The sequence below is a fragment of the Trichoplusia ni genome, chromosome 3 (assembly GCF_003590095.1).
Source record: "Trichoplusia ni isolate ovarian cell line Hi5 chromosome 3, tn1, whole genome shotgun sequence".
Classification (NCBI taxonomy): domain Eukaryota; kingdom Metazoa; phylum Arthropoda; class Insecta; order Lepidoptera; family Noctuidae; genus Trichoplusia; species Trichoplusia ni.
Genome location: NC_039480.1, coordinates 16884544 through 16901537, shown reverse-complemented (window position 1 = coordinate 16901537; position 16994 = coordinate 16884544). Strand labels below are relative to the sequence as shown.

Here is a 16994-nt window from a genome sequence, read left to right as displayed (position 1 = left end):
CGTTGATGTTTTTAAACTTATTTTATTTAGAACACCTATACTTAAGAGCTAGTTGATACTCCACCAAATTTGTGTATGGGAAAATATCTAAAATACCACCTGTATTAAAATACTTATCCAAATTAGCAGCGGCAGCCGAATTCATTTTTAATTTTTTTTTATTTACATTTTAATATCATAATGGACTAAAAACCTGACGTTTTGTTAATGAATTTACTTAAAAGCCTAAATATCCCTTCTATGGCCGCCACTGCAAATCAGTCCATCCAAGTGCGAGTCTCATACAACATTATGCTTCAATTCATTCTAAACATGATTGTTTCAACCTGTACTATTTTCAGCCGGTTTCTCGAACGCCGATCAATCTATATCTCTATGATGACTGATTATAAAAAGTAAAAAATCCTTTAGTCCGTCAGTTCGTAAATTAAAAATTTTATCAATAGTGACGTCACGCTTAAGTCATATTCACTGTAATTTGATCAATTCATGGACAAATTAAAAATACGCCTCTATTATTATGTATTTGAATACAAGAAGGTCACTGAAAAAAAAGTTGTCATCATCCCTGACCATTATCCCGTTTAATGGTCTTATCATTTTATTTGACAACATCAAATTGACCAGCCATCCAGATACCGGAGGTTCAAACATCCTACATCTCATAAAACAGTTCTTTACTCGCACTTGGTTCGCATCACAGCTTTGACGTGGTAATCAAGACACTACAACATAGAAACTACATTTAAACGTTTATTTCAGAGAAGTAGAGAGCCTCTGAAGAACGATGCGTAATGGCCTCCCAAGTGGAAGCGACCCAAGTAAACAGTCTTACTGACGTCTTTGTCTGGTCTATACAGGGTGACTGGTAAATGATACTTTCTTATAGATTAGCTGTAGCCCGCGGGCCCGCCCGCTACAAATCAAAAATGATCCCACGGGAACATCAAATGGGTTTAAAACTTATCTAGTCTGTTTATCTTGGTTATAAACTGTCTGCGTAACAAATTCCCTCTAAATGCGCGCAGTGTATTTTGCGTGAAAGATGAACTTACATCCATACACACTTTCGCATTTATAATATTAGTAGGATTATATAACGGTTTGTGTCGAAGACTATTTTCGACCTCGCTTTCAGTTTCATTCAGAATCTTATTGGCATCCTTTGGTGGGACCAGGTTTATAAAATTTGCAATTGGTCTCTTTCGCTTTTGGTCCAATTGGCGGTTGATGGACTCATTCCTTGCAACTCTTAACTATTCTTTAAATTTTTACTATATAATGATTTACAAGTCACCCGGTATGACCAGACTCCAAAATACCTGCCATGATTTTTTCAAATTCGTTGCTGTTTCCTAGACCGTTAATAATTCCTTGTAATACCGAGCTTTGATCATTTTGCAGTATAAATGATTCTAATGTTAAATGTGAAGGCAAATATCAGGGCTCAGGAAATGACTAGGTGTTTGTGCTAACAGTCTACTATAGACAAGAAACACGGCCCTTAGACAACTTGCTTTAATTCCAGTGCTAATGCAAGTCGAATTGCTCTAATGTATCTGTAAAGGGCCGACTTTTCAATCATCAGTTCATCTGAGAAATGTTTATCGTATTTCCAAACGTTTGTCAAACATATTCGTTTCAGAAATGTTATCTGGCGATTAAAAAACCGGCCCGAAGTAGGGATAAGTCAAAATTGATATTGAAGCGAATCGGGACCAAGCCAGTTTTATACAATCGTAAACAAGTGACAGCCTTCTAGCGAAAACGCTGATCAAATCGCTCAGATTCGTGTATAAAAAGTTGTCACGTGACTTATCCAAAATATGAGCCAACATTTCAGCAATTTCTATTATCGTTGACGCTTGCACGAATGTTACTTGTTTACGGGATATTCAAAGATTATGTTTCTGTTTTCCAGTTCTATTATGTTCAATAAGCATCACAGCTAAATTCAACCCCATGATTAGTTTTTAGAGTAACTGATATTTTATGCGTACGTCTTTTGAAACAGGCTTCCCACGGTGTGCGGTGGATCCGGCGCGATATCGTGGTCATGCGACCCCGTATTGCGTAAGGCTATACATGTAATTGAAACACGTGATCATATTTGAGAGCAACACGATCACAGCAAACAGAATAGCGCAGTCACAGTCAACTAGATGACAGTGGTAACAAATTTCCAATTTAAATCTACAAGCTTTTTCAAAATGTTCTTTTGAAAGACCCCACTGTTGTGCTTTCAACTGTACGTATAACGTAAGGCTCATAAAAACAGTTTCACGATCTAACATCTGACACGTTCATTTAAAATAAACTATCTAAAAAGGATCCCTTAAATTTCTTTGCAACTTTGGCTTCACATTCTTTGATTTTATCATCGATGTTGTTGCGTTTTAAATTATTTGTGACTTGTTTGATACTCGCAGCCCCGATATCCTGCAGACGTTCGCTTTGATTCGCTTTTTCATTTTCTTGACTTATTTCTGGCTGAACATCATCCAAATTTTCAGACAAATTGAGATTCATGCTTCCATTATTTGGTATTAAACTTAAACTATCACACTCAGCTGTCACAGTTTTATTATCTATATAGGTTTCGTCATCGTTTGGCAACGGAGTCTCAGCTGCTATTTGATCGTCAGAAGGTGAACTTTTACTGTTACTACTGGTGCCCTCTAGTACAAAATCGTTATAAATGTCAGCGCTTTTCTGCTTATGTATGAAGACCTCATCGTCCGATTCTGATAAATTATCTTCGGAATAAGTAAAAGGTATGTTAGAACCCCTTTTTCTTAGCAAACCTGATGGGCTATCGAAGGCGGAGCTTCCGAACGCTCTGTGGTTGATTTCATCAACATTTGGCGGAATGGGGTCTGACTCATAATACAGTTTCAGTTCACTGTTTTCTGAAGGGTTAATATCAATAGTTTTGAACTGTGATTCTATTTCTGAGTTAAGGAAATCGCCGTCGTAGTTGCGCTTGAAGTTTTGTATGCTGTAGTCATCTTTGCTATCATATAAACCACCGCTAGATGACCCCCCTGCCTCTTCTGTGACCGCAGTATGAGGGACCACCTTTGCCTGGTCACTGTCTTCCTTCGCTAGCTCTGCCGCTCTCCCCTTCGATCGCTTGATCTTGGTTCCCGTCGCGTCTTTGTTTTTCTTAGATGGAACTGGAGGTACTTTCGGTGGAGCCTTTGGTGGTGGCATTAGGTTTTCTCTTTGGTATTTCTGGAACAATAGAAGGGCTTTTTATAACGTGCTGACCCCGTATACCCACGGGGTCATTTGGTACTAACAGTAATTATTCATTTTTGCTTGTTTTAATTATACAACAATATTTTAACTGTGATATTTGGAAATATGTGGTGATTTATTATTTGACTTTTGCCGGATGTTGTTGTACAATATTTTTACTGATTGTTTTTATTAAAAAAATAAATTATGAATTCAATTGAACCTATTAAGGAATGCAGTATCCCCCACTCTTCACTTGCAAACTAAGTTCGTAATAAAGTACTTACATCAAAAGATCGTGTTAAATCATCTCTCCTTATAACGATATCCTCCATGAAGGAGTCGAGCAGGATCATCTTCTCGTACACGTCGAGCGTGTTCGTGTGGTCCGGCACGAAGTACGACTCGTCAAACTGTTCCTTAGGGTACAGCCATTTGAACAGCTCCCCGAATACTTTAAGGTTCTCCTGCAATTTAAAGAAAATTGAACTTTAAATCTATGGTACAAAAGTGAAATTTGCTTGCATGATTTTTCGTTTTCTATTTTTGTTGATATTTGTGATTTATTTAAAAGTTTAATGCGCTGTTATTTATTTCTCTGTTTTATTTTGAAATATGGAGTATCAATCGCCATATTCACACTATTAAAAATCTTTACTTTTGACTGACTGTCTATATAGATAGCCGAATGGTTGAGGTCATCACGCCAAGCCCACTGAGCGCGACGTGTCGCATTTTCGATCCCTACGTAGGACAAACATTTATCTGATCCTCGAATGTAGCCCTAAGTCTGGGTATCTTTGAGCACGTAACTTGAAAGTTTGCGAAAGCCCCCGCGACACAAGGATGAAATGTCTTACCGTGAAAGTCCTTAATAAAAAAATCAACCTACTCTCATATTAAGCGGCGTGTTCCATATCTTAAAGTCTGCCTTGAAAGGTAGTTTTAGTATCTGGTAGACAGCCTTATCCTTCTGTCCGTCTACGATAAGCACGCTCCAGTCGTGCTTGCAGAAATTCGGCAGGTTGATCATAGTGTTAATCATTATCATCTTCCTGGTGCTAGGGTAGTGTGTTTCTATTGTTACTTCTGGAAATTGAATTATTTTTGGATTTGTTATAAAAATAATACCAGTCTACATACGTATTTCTGCTGGGCATAGGCCTCTTTCCGTAAAGGGTACCTTTGTCAAAATATTACATAATGAAGTTTTGAATCAAATGTTCAACAACTTTAATAGTGGATCTGGACAAACTATAAATAGCTACTTGCTTAGAAAAGTAATGTTATAAACATATTGTATTTAAATATCGTGTGTGCTCTCATGTTCTGTTTAAATTAATTAATTTCTCTAACATGCAAACTTAATACTGAAATTATACAATTGTTCGTAATAAGAACCAATCGAAGTCCTTAGTAAAAGCTGACGTCGGGTTTGAGTCTACGACGGATAGCAGAGTGGTATAGCACCACCGTTACCCAAAAAGAAAGAAAACAAACAAAAATAGGCTACCATAGGAATCTAAATTTCAAAATTGCAGCCTTCATCCCATATAACTGAGTCTCACCATGGTACATATCGGTCCAAGTATCAAACCGCTCGACCCATTCGAACTCGTTGCCCTCCTCGCAGATGATGAGCACGGGCTTGGTGAGCAGCCGGCGGATGGCCTTCAGGAACAGTATCGTCTGGATATTACGCCCGTACCCATATGGATCGTTAATTATCACACCAGGCTTTTTCTGAAAATTAACATTAATTAAATGTCTAGCTCAAGATCTAATGACGCTTTGTTTCGTTAAACAGACGGTTTAGAGAAAGAATGCTGTAGTTGTGAAAGAGAGATGCCGCTATACGCCGTGTAGTATGTTGTCTCTTTCTAAACTAGATGTGGTGGCAGGCCCACATTCGAGTAAGTAGAACGTTAATACGCGTTAGAAGATTGACATATCGCAACTGCAGCCATTAGTTGCGTTGTGATATGACGTAAATATAGCGGCGGTTGTAAAGCGCGCGCTTGGCAGTAGCATTACGTCGAAGGGTTAATATAGTTCAACAAAGTCTTGAGATTAATGTACGTCATGAACAATTCTCAATAATAGAGATATGTAATATTTATTCTATCCCGCAAACATAAATTGCTCTAATTACAGTGTTACGTGTGCCGTGACTTTTGCGTATTATATATTACGTCAAAGTTCCCTCTCCTAAACTTTAAAGCATTTTAACCCTCAGTAGATATTTATGATATTTAATAATCTACACAATCTGCGTATGAATGAAATAATACTTGAATATGTTTATTACTTGCCTGTTCGTCTGTACAGGCTCCGCAAGTATTAAATGAGAGTGTGAAAACAATAATTAAGATGAAAATAATTTGATCATACACTAACCGTTTTAAATTGTTTGAAGAGAAAGCGGATTCCATCAGTATGGTGTGATGGTACATTACTGTTACTAACGATAAAGGTTTCATCATAATGAGTTAGGTACAGGCTGTCCACAGGGTCTTCATACATCATCTTGAGCACTTAAATATGGAACTGAAAATAACGGTCAATTGTTTTACTTTAAAAAGCAAAATATAATTTAGGCAACAGTTACAGACACAGATACATCTTCAAATTATATATTAATACATCATAATATATCATAAAATTTTACATCACAATACAGTCAAAAATACATTAAATTCTAGTTATTATATTTTTTGTGTCATTGTTTTAACACAAGTCTTTTATTATACCGTTTATATTGTTAAACAAAACCGTGCATTGAAATACAGTGGATATCATGCAAATAAGGTGTAATTCTATAAAAAGCATTAAATAAGTACATAAATATGACTATTGGAAATCCTACAAACTCTTAATGGTTGGTTGTTTAGCGCCACTTTAAAGTTATTCTTGTGGGTGTGAAAGGTAAATGCCGCTCTATACAGTGTATTGTACTGTCACATTTCCATAAGTATGGTGATATTACTTCAAGATTTGATGATAAAAATCGAAGGGGATTTGAAAGTATTAAATATTTTTAGTCATTCATTGTGAACATATTTAAGTACCTTATTCTTTAAAGTAAGAATAAATAAAAATATGTGATTTTGCATTTTTGGTTTTCATCATTGATTATTTTGCAAACAATTATTTTATATGTTAAGAGATCTACTAACAAGTAAATTCCAATTACCGTCTTTTCAAATGTGGGCGGGTAGCTGGGTCGCATAGAAAAAAAATAATATGTCTGGTTATATTCCCGTATTATTTCTTGAATATAAATAATATTAAACCAGGGGTTAAAGTTGAAGGTTAGAAAACAGATGTTAGCTTCAAAATGCTAATAAAAACAGTACTCACGGCTTATGTAAATAAGTTTACGACGGTAAGTTTTGATTTAATCTATTTAAAATAGATAACGTCATGATCAAAATATATAGCATTTCTAAATAAAATAGGGCCACGAACACAGATACACTTGTTTTGTGTACCTCTAGGTCTTCAAACTCTTGCATGATATGCCTATTACGGTAAACATGGTCCCAAAACATCGACACAGATTCTCTCAATATAACCGCAAAACACTTGTTTACCCACCGGAACTACACTAACAACTACTTATTTATTTTATACATTGTTATTTAGCAGTTGATTTATGTAAATTAATTCATTTATATACAAGAAACTTGGGCGTATTACGTACAACAACTAGTGTTTTCGGCCTATCAAAACATACTAACTAAATTGAAATGCTAAAGCAATTCATTATGATAGAGTGTTTTGCTGTCAATTCGGTGACTATCAAAATTGATCGTATTATACTTTGACAGCTGTGCGTACGAACCGCCCAAACCTTTTGATAATCGATGGTCGGATACACATACATGTAATGTACTGCGTGGTTATTAGAATATGAATATGAATGCACAGTATTGGATTATAACCTTGGATTTTTACTCTCTAGGGAAAGCTCGCCTTATCTCTGCTTCAATTAAATTACATCATTATAATCATTTCGAGCACAATTCCAATAAGAAACCTACTTGAAAGGAATCATTTCAATAATATTTGTAGGGTGTTAGTCTAGTATATTGTAGGATTCTTCGATATGTTGATTTCCAAATAGCCAGATTCTATCTACAGAAATGTGTTGTGAAAGGTGGCTATGTGCTGTTCATTCTGTTGCATGCTACCATTTTTTTGATATTTTTAGGGGACTTTATATTAAAACAAGTTATTTAGAAAATAAATTCATTTATATGTATAAACGATACAAATACAAACTGGATAACAGGAATTAAAAAAGTACTACGTAGTTTATTGCACCTTCTCTTAGAGTATAAAGACACATGATTGTAATATGATGTATAAAAATTCATAGAAAATTATTCATTCTTGAAGTTTGGTGGCCTCTTCTCAACAAATGCAGACATACCCTCTTTGCGGTCAGCCTGTAAAAATAAAAATTAATTAATTAAAAACAAGTGACAGTTGTGGCTATGTTAACGGATAACAAGGTTTGTTTTTGTGCAATCATCTCTATGTCAATGAATTACGGTTCATATTCATATAACAGGATACTTACAGTAGCAAAAGTGCCGTAGAAGTAGGACTTCTCGAACAGGAGTCCTGACTTGAGCGTGGTCTCGTAGGCCTGGTTGACGGCGGCCTTCGCCATCTTGACGATAAGCGGGGAGTGTGTGCCGATCTTCTCGGCTAACTTGATGGTCTCTTCTAACAGCTTGTCTACGGGGAACACGCGGCTGACCAGACCTGGGGAGAGAGGGTAAATGTGAAAAGGAGTTTTTACCCGACTGCCAGGAGGGTTATGTGTTTAGCGCGTATCTTGTATGTATGTAATATTCTTTATTACCTTGTATCTCTAGAACCGTTGAATGGATTTTCACATTTGAGGTATCGTTAGATTTGTCTTAATAGCCTGAGTGTTCTTAGGTAGGTGAAATATAAAAAAAAAACAATATAGCGGCTGTTTGAAGCCATAATGTGAGGAAACAAAAATAAATCTACCAGGCATATTAAGTGGGGTATCAAAATGAAGGATTTTAAACACTGATTCTAAGTATGTACATAAATTGCATTTTTAATATTAAATGGAACGATAAATAAATAGTAAAAAAATGAATAACGTACTCAAAGTGACATAAAAATCATAACTTTCAGTTCTCTTGACGCTAAAAAATTGCTAAATCAACCACATGACATAAACTAATTTAAGGAATTAATCCGGTTACGTAATCTTTCTTAACTAAAAAGACATAAATAAAATAATAATTTAAAAAACAAAAAACCCGCCTGCATGGATAACTACAATTAAAAAATAATAATTAAAAAAAAATGAAATTAAGTGCTTCTATATGATAAATTATTATCTCTTTGCGCATGCCTCCGACTGCAATTCTGTTCATACTGTTGCAAAAAATTTAAAGACTACCGTGCTGATATTTCTAAGTGTACAATACGTAGGTACATAGGTTTTGTAGTGTTTCAATTTACGTTTCTAGTTTTAAGTACCTACCTAATCATTGCTTTTTTAAATACCTTATCATTGAATTTTTATTTTGTTTCAGTCTTTTCAGTTGATTTTTAATTGTAGTTATCCATGCAGGCGGGTTTTTTGTTTTTTAAATTATTATTTTATTTATAAAGTACTTTAGATTTCGTAATGTGAATTGTAGTTGCTTTACAGTAGTACCCGATATTTTTGGCTATACTGAAGTCAATTCGCCCGTGAATTGATCATATTCTTGTATGACTATCATTAGCGGGCAAGGAAATGTCGACTATAGCTAGCTTAAAAATGACTTGTAAAAGTGATATGACGTCTGATGACGTCTATCCTATATGGAAAATAAACTATTTCATTTAATTCGTATTTTATTCATTTAAGTCGCGCAAGGTTTTTTTCTGTACCTGAGAGCATTTTTCGAGGTTAAGAATTCAATCTCTTTAAGCAAGTGACTTACCCATCCTCTCAGCTTCAGCGGCATCAATGAAGTTGCCAGTGAGCACGATCTCCATGGCCTTGGACTTGCCGACGTAGCGCGGCAGGCGCTGGGTGCCGCCGGCGCCGGGGATGGTGCCGATGTTGATCTCCGGCTGACCGAACTTGGCCTTCTCGCCGGCGTAGATGATATCGCACAGCATGGCGAGCTCGCAACCACCACCCAACTGTGGAAGTAAGAGGATGATAACATTTCTTATCACAATAAGTTTTCTTCTTTTTCTCATCAAGTCTGTGGAACCTGTGTTGCTGGTCACCAGAGCCCCACCAAGTATTGTTTCTTTTATGAAACGTTTCGTTTCTCACCTCATGGACAATTATCTTTGTCGAAGGGCAGTATGCCTACAACTGGGAATACTGGGATATTGATTTATTGAACAGACATAGCATTCGGTATGACTATAAGGCATCCGGAACATTAATTTATTATACAGAATACAAATATACATTCAACTTTTTATAGATTTTACAAGGTTTTTGGATGGTGTGAGAACGAATACACTAATACTGAATAAAGCATTGTTTTTCATCATATTTCCCTTAATAACTTACAGCGAATCCATTGACGGCAGCGATGATGGGCTTGCCGCAGTTGGAGATGTCTTCCCAGTCCTTGAGGAATCCCTTCTTCTGGTTCTCACTGTAGGTGTTGTTCTGCATTTCCTTGATGTCGGCTCCAGCAGCGAAAGCCTTCTCGTTACCTGGTGAGGAAGACGCATTGTGTTAAGAAAACATGGTTAGTGATCAGTGAAACGAGAGCTCAAGAAGCTTTATGGTCAACTTTAATTAGGTTTGAGAATTGGCCAAGTAGGAGGCTAAAACTCCTTGTGAAATCAGAAGTCTAAAGGCCAATCCAAAAGCCCACTGAGAACGATCTGTCCGGGTTTGATCCCCGTGTCGGACAAGCATTTGTGTGTACCGCGAATTCTTATCCTATGTCTAGGTGTCTTTGTGCATGCGACTTGAATGTTTATGAAACCCCTTGATTCAATTTCTGATAGCAAGAGTAATTTAAAAAAAAGTTAAGAATTATGCTAAATGCTACAGCTCATACACAGGTACTCATTATTCATATGACACGTAGATAAAAAATACAGAAAGACTAAAAACATCGTTTAATAGATTAAGTTCGCAATATATGTTATATTTGAACAAAAAACTTTATCTCCGTAACGAATTATCTGGAACACTGATAAAACATGCTACTTATCAGCTATTTAACGTATTATCGCGGGAGTACTTCAAAAGGTGTGGTGTTCTGGTTACATAATAAATTATAGTATTACTACCGTACAGAGATACGGTGGAGTAAATTATGGCTAGATTACTATTAGTTTTAGGCTTACAAATAGAATTTATAAAGCTGTTTTGCCGAACTTGAAATAGATATTATTGCTATTGTAATATTAAGTGGAACGCTGACAGACCAGTTCGAAGTCTAGAGTCCGCTTTTTGCATTATAAACAAAATTAGCACAATGTGAGTAGCTTAGTACAAGTAGCATTAGGGTGGAAAGACGGCATAATGCCTCGGGGCAACAGAAAGAAGACAATTATAATTGAAAACTATGTAATTCCTTGAATTTCTTCATAGTTAGGACAGGGAGGGCCGAGTTCTGCCATTAACTTAACTAAGTAGTGAGGGTTTCGTACCGAAAAGGTAAGAACGGAACCCTATTACTACATTTTTTTTTACGGATGTTGGATATCCGTTGTCGCTATTTTTATAATAGAAAACAGATTCGCTTATAAATCCCAGTAAATAAATAACAGGAATATCTGTATGATTTTGCGACATGACTTTATATATTGAATGATGTAAGGCGTATTTATTGCTATCGCCTGACTAGTTTCAGACCCAACTGACGTCCTTAATCATGAGCTCAAGCGACGGGGTCGCTTTTCGAAAGTCAGTTTGTTGCATCATTTAATCATTAATAATTCACAACACAGTTACACTATAAAAATGACCTTAGTTGTTTATTTCATGAGTTGCCGTTTTAAGCGATAAGATTATGTCGCAAATAGTCTGCCATGCGCATTATGACTAGATTAAACTTTTATTTTCAGCGTTACAGCTTGGTTTTAACGACAAAAAGGAATATATAGGCCTGCGATCAAAATGCAGTCTTTGAAAACAACCAACTGTTAAGTAATCTTTTTGCAGCTGCGGACGAGAAACCAGGCTATACAGGACGCAGTCACGTTTCTACAACTGCAATAATTTATATTTAAAATATTGTGGTAGGCACCCAGAACGATACGTTTGTGACAGCGAAAGCATTTAGGAAGCGATGAAGGCTGGGCGAAACTTGGTGCTATCCAATGTAATCTGCCCTTCAAAAAGTGCTACTTAAAGTAGCCTAATTTGATAAAATGACGTTTGATTTGATTGATTAAACTTGGCCCACTACTGGGTGGAAAAAAAATAATCATAATATTTTTTTTACAGTTTAATCACGCTTATTTATCGGGATGGCCCGACTAGTTTCGAGCCCAACCGGAGTCCTTAACCATGAGCTGACGCGATAAATGAGTATGCTCTTAGTAAGTAATTATGATAATGATGATATTACCTGTGATGACAATAGCGGCAACTTTGTCGTCGGCATCGAAGTCCCTCACGGCCTGGCCGAGCTCCACAAACAGGGGTCCGCAGAGAGCGTTCAGGGCCTTGGGCCTGTTCAGCTGGATGAGTGCTACATTCTTCTTGGCACCAACTACATCGATTTTGATGTTCTCGTAAGCTGGAGCTGGGGATTTGTGACAATTGACTTATTACTGGCGGATACTGAATTAACTTTTAGTCTGTTGCTGTTTTATTATGAACTAGCTGTTGCCCGCGACTTCATTCCCGTGGGTAGAAGATATAAGTTATGATTTATACCTGCCCTGTTTTTTCATATTTTCCATTGTACTTATCTTCGCTCTTATTAGTCGCAGCGTGATGGTTTATAGCCTAAAGCCTTCCTCGATTAATGGTCTATTCAACACAAAAAGAATTTTTCAATTTGGACCAGTAGTTCCTGAGATTAGCGCGTTCAAACAAACAAACAAACAAACTCTTCAGCTTTATATATTAGTATAGAAGTATAGATATAGAAGTATAGAAGATATAGATATAGATTATAGAGTATTATAGAATATAGATTGTTGTTTTATCATTTAGAAGTATGTTAAAGAAAGGTATATAGTGTTTGTTTGGTTCAGAGCAGATGGTTGAAAATGTATGGCTAATGTTGCATAGAGTAGGACCAGATCTACATATATGCACAATAATGCATTATTTTATAGCAGTGTATATTTGGTTCTTTTGAAGTAGGTAACAAGAAACTGAACAGTTCCTTTTTATGTTTCTATAACTTTATGTTCCATTTCTACAACAAGGAGGAGCACAAAAAACACCATATAAATATGTATGCTGTATTTCTTATAATTCTTTGGTTGTAAATACTTTGCCTGTTATCAGTAATTATTTCAGTTTTATTAACAAATGTTCTCGTCAAGCATAACTACATTTTAAAGACAAACTTTTTATTTTAAACATTCTGATAGTGTGCCAAGTAATGTTTAAGCTATGCAAATTTATGGCGGTTCTTTGTCAAAAGTGTGAAAAGTTACAAATTGATATAATATTGTTATACCCTTAAAATTAGCTGACTATGGCTTAGTCCAAGACAATAATTGAATGATAAGATAATAAAATGCTACATTGTCAAGGCTTATGATTAATTACTATTTGGCATAGTAACACAGCTTTTTTTTTAACCTTGACTTGCAATCGTGGGTCCGTCCCTCTTTAATTTATAATTCATCACCTGCAGGTAGTCTATTATGAGAAAATAATACTATTATTTGGGAGTAGTTAACCTTTGTTTGTCTTTTAAACCTATCAAAACTTTTATGTTTTGCATATTTATGCAAATATTTACACAATTTTAATCTACTTACTTTATGTTAATGTGAATAAGTTATTGTCAAGATTTCAATTGTTTTACAGTCGTTGTTGATCGTAATAATTATAGTCTTCCTTATGTAAACATTTTGTTTGCTAGACTAGAAAAAAAGTTATTCTTTATTTACAATTTAACCAGGTACATTTACTGTTACAAAGGTAAACTTCAAAGGAATAAAGAATCTCATATTGTTATCTATATAAATATTTATAGAAAAAGGTTACTAATATAAATTTAAAAGCAGTAAAACTGGTTCCAGTTTGCTATAGTTTAACAGAATATTGAAAAAAACACTTCGACTATTTGAGAAGTACAATAACTCCACGTCTATCTTTATCAATAATTACAATTACATCATTAAATTAAAGACCGATGGGTCACATGTGGGTATATCACGTCACAATTGAATATATTGTTTTACTTACCAGTGCTATAGAATTTTATAAAACCGGTATTCGCGGCAGCTACCTTGTTGGCCACATTCTTTCCCAACAAAACACGAGTTACAGCACCAATAGAGGCCATTTTCTGTGATAACTACTATAACGTAGTCTTTCTTAACAAATACTAAATGAAATGACTGCCGATGAATCTCAAACACCGGCAAAAATAACTTCCAAAGAATGAACTTTGATACTGCACGATAAGTAAATGATAAGAACAATAAATGTGCGTTAAAGCGAGACCAATAAACGGATTATTCGTATGTGTGAAAGAGAACTGACATCGTGGAGTAAATAAAGTTTGTATTATACTACTTTCTTTAAATGATAGATGTTTCCACTACACGCCTCATTTGATTTAAGGCATTTTAATTTCGGCGGTTCATACTTGTTGCCTTACGACATTTGCGTTTAGTTAGCTTGATGCTGATTTAAAATGGTTCTAAAATAAAATTTTCAATCAATTAATAGGGGTATGATAAGGCCTTAAATGTATCATTCATATATATAAATTTATAACCCAGTAGAATCTATTTAAAATAAAATAGACATTAATCTTCAATCGTGTAAAAACCGTTGTAGTTAAAAACTCAAAAAATCGATACGAGAAAACCACTAGGAAACAACACGTCCCACAGCTCAGGTGTCAAAATTGTGCTATTTACATTTTTTGACAAATCAAAATAAAGGGGAAGAAACGATCAATAATGTAGAAAGAAGAAAACTTCAACTATTATCTATTTATAGAAAATCTGTTCTAATATCGAGATATCGTCTGCCTGTGTTATATCAGCAATGGCAAAAAATAAGAACAAGTTTTTCATCCTCACCGGCGAACCTGGTTAGGTATTACGCTGAATATTTGGAGTGATTTAATTCCGCTGCCATTCAATATAATATTATTTAATAAACCGTCGCCCAAGTAGAATATTCAACAAAAATTTCGATCTCCTAGGCCTCTATGTCGGATACGACAAATTCGATTTGGGCGGTGACATCAGTTTTGTTGATGCATTCATATTCCTATAAATAATTAATTGGTTTTTTTTGCAGGAGTCGGCAAAACAACTTTAACTAAAAAGCTATCGTCAGCCATGGCAAACAATGGTATAAAAACTACAGGCTTTTATACCCAAGAGATTCGCAATCCCACGTTTCGGGAGGGCTTTGATGTAGTTACTTTTGATGGCACAAGAGCCCGTTTGGCAAGAGACTTTTGCCTATTGAATACCCCAGTGAAGCATAGAGTTGGCAGATACGGTGTTCTAGTAGACGAGTTCGAAAGTATTGCTTTACCAGCTTTGAAAAAGGTTTGTTTAGACTTTTATTACTTCTATTTACAGTCTGATAAACAGCAGATTTCAATGTGTATTTTTTAGTTTAAAAATAGTAAAATTACAATGTTGTTATAGTAAGCTGAGTTAGGCCACTGCCAAAGTCACAGCCAAGTCATATTGATTATGTATTTCTTAGTTATTTATAATTATTTTTAATTATTTGCAGCCAGTAAGTTCGGAGGCACATTTACTTGTCATTGATGAAATTGGCAAAATGGAGTTTTTTAGTGAGCCTTTTAAGAATGCAATAAAAACAATATTTGCTCCATCATCAGACTACACAGTTCTGGCCACCATACCTATAAAGAATGGACATAAACTGCTTGAGACTATCAGGAACCATAGTCAAGCTAGAGTGTTCACGGTAAGGATGATAAATAATTATTTTAAGTATGGTTTTTAAAACCCCCTTTTGATTGCATGAAGTGGTTGAGGTCACCACACCAAAGCACATGTGAATTGAATGTTTGTGAAATTCCCCACGACTTGAGTCTTAAATAACTTAGTAAGCAAGTGTGTTGGCAATGCTTCCTAAAGTGAAATAAGTACATTTTGTTCAAAGGCCAGGTCTAAAAACAGTGTCCAAAGTCACTTTTGCACATGACTGAAGTTGCTAGGGCATGACTAGCAAGCAATATGTTACAGCTATTTGCGAATGTTGCTAAAACTGTGTTGTATAAATAAATAAATTCATGAAAGAACAGTAAACACAGTAACTTAATTCCAGATTAGAATTTTTTGTTTGGTCTATAAACCAACATTTTTTTAATAAAACCTTTCCTTTTACAGGTGACCAAAGTGAATAGGAATACCATTCACAACGAAATACTGAAAGAAATGAATAAAGTATATAATATAATAGTATGTAAATCATATTAAATTGAAGTCTGCCCTGGAATACTCACATTTACAACACACATGTAAACAATACAACATACCCTTATTACTGGTGTACTGTGATCATTCTAAACTCACCTCATTGATTCCTATTTCATATCCGTTCGTAAACTTCACTTCAAAAACCATTAGGTCTTAGTGTTTGCAACAATTAAGAATTGCATTAAAACATTACATCCTAGTGATTAAGTTAATAAATAATAAATTGAAATAAAATTACTTTTACGGATTTTATCGCGGCTAAATTTTGGATTTTCGTTCCCGACGTTTCGACATCTTTGCAGACGGGCAGACTGAGATGGCGCGCGATAAAATCCGTATAAGTAGTTTTTTTTCAATGTCTAACATTCGCGTGTACCTAAGAAATCACTGAATAATAAATTATTGAAATTATCTTTATTCTTACTATAGTATTGTAGAAAACATGTTTGATCACTATGGCTATGATATGAATATTAATAGTCTTTCAAAATCATCATCATGATGTATCAATATCAATGTAATTGTGTGTATATTTATTGATAGGAATGTATGTATATGCATATAAGTACGTGTTATGTAATGTTGGTTTGTGATTAAAAACTTTTTTTGGCTTCCGTAGAGATTTAAAATGAATTAATTTAAAATTTAATGTAGTGATTTGTTATATTGTTTTTTACTATTTTGTGCGTATATTAATGATTTAATAAATAAAATAAAGTAAGTTCTACCTAAAATAGTTTTAGTTTTGCTAGTTTGATTCCTTTGTTTCCAGGACATGAAGTCGTGTTTCATCATCACCATCCTAGCTTTTTTCCTAACTATGTAGGAGTTGGCTTCCCGTCTAACTGGATGCAGCTGAATAACAGATTTTCTACAAGGAGCGACTGCCTATCTGCCTATCCTGCTCAATCCAGTTATCTGGGCAATATGTTGTCCCTTAGTTGACTATCCGTAATGACTGTCAAAGATGTGTTATTGGGACCCACAATTTAACGTGTCATCCGAAACACGGAGGAACTCGTTATGAAATAGATGGTCACCCATCCATGGACCGACCGTAACAAGCTTAGCTTAACCTGAGATCAATCCACTTGTGCAGTTGCAGTTTAGCAAAGAGT

The 16994-nt window shown here is 35.2% G+C and overlaps 3 protein-coding genes across 4 annotated transcripts; 1 reads left to right on the top strand and 2 right to left on the bottom strand.

Moving 5' to 3' along the window:
- Positions 1–455: 455 nt before the first annotated feature.
- LOC113492183 lies at positions 456–7012 on the bottom strand. Of its 2 annotated transcripts, none has more exons than XM_026869532.1 (6): positions 6601–7012; positions 5638–5787; positions 4809–4983; positions 4133–4329; positions 3528–3707; positions 456–3234 (listed from the first exon to the last, which is right to left on the bottom strand). In XM_026869532.1, the coding sequence occupies exons 2-6, from the start codon at positions 5764–5766 to the stop codon at positions 2308–2310; spliced, it is 1608 nt and encodes a 535-aa protein (XP_026725333.1). In that variant the 5' UTR covers positions 5767–5787; positions 6601–7012; the 3' UTR covers positions 456–2307. The 2 variants fall into 2 exon arrangements, with proteins under 2 accessions (XP_026725333.1, XP_026725334.1); XM_026869533.1 differs by lacking the exon at positions 6601–7012 and adding an exon at positions 6434–6584.
- Positions 7013–7477: 465 nt separating this feature from the next.
- LOC113492184 (probable enoyl-CoA hydratase, mitochondrial) lies at positions 7478–13876 on the bottom strand. The gene is made up of 6 exons (XM_026869534.1): positions 13643–13876; positions 11838–12014; positions 9815–9963; positions 9225–9429; positions 7826–8013; positions 7478–7691 (listed from the first exon to the last, which is right to left on the bottom strand). Exons 1-6 carry the CDS (start codon positions 13740–13742, stop codon positions 7626–7628), a joined length of 885 nt encoding a protein of 294 aa, XP_026725335.1. The 5' UTR covers positions 13743–13876; the 3' UTR covers positions 7478–7625.
- A 230-nt stretch (positions 13877–14106) lies between these two features.
- On the top strand, positions 14107–16153 carry LOC113492185 (nucleoside-triphosphatase THEP1). Its single transcript, XM_026869535.1, has 4 exons — positions 14107–14501; positions 14714–14970; positions 15164–15361; positions 15787–16153. The coding sequence occupies exons 1-4, from the start codon at positions 14456–14458 to the stop codon at positions 15874–15876; spliced, it is 591 nt and encodes a 196-aa protein (XP_026725336.1). The 5' UTR covers positions 14107–14455; the 3' UTR covers positions 15877–16153.
- The last annotated feature ends 841 nt before the right edge of the window (positions 16154–16994 follow it).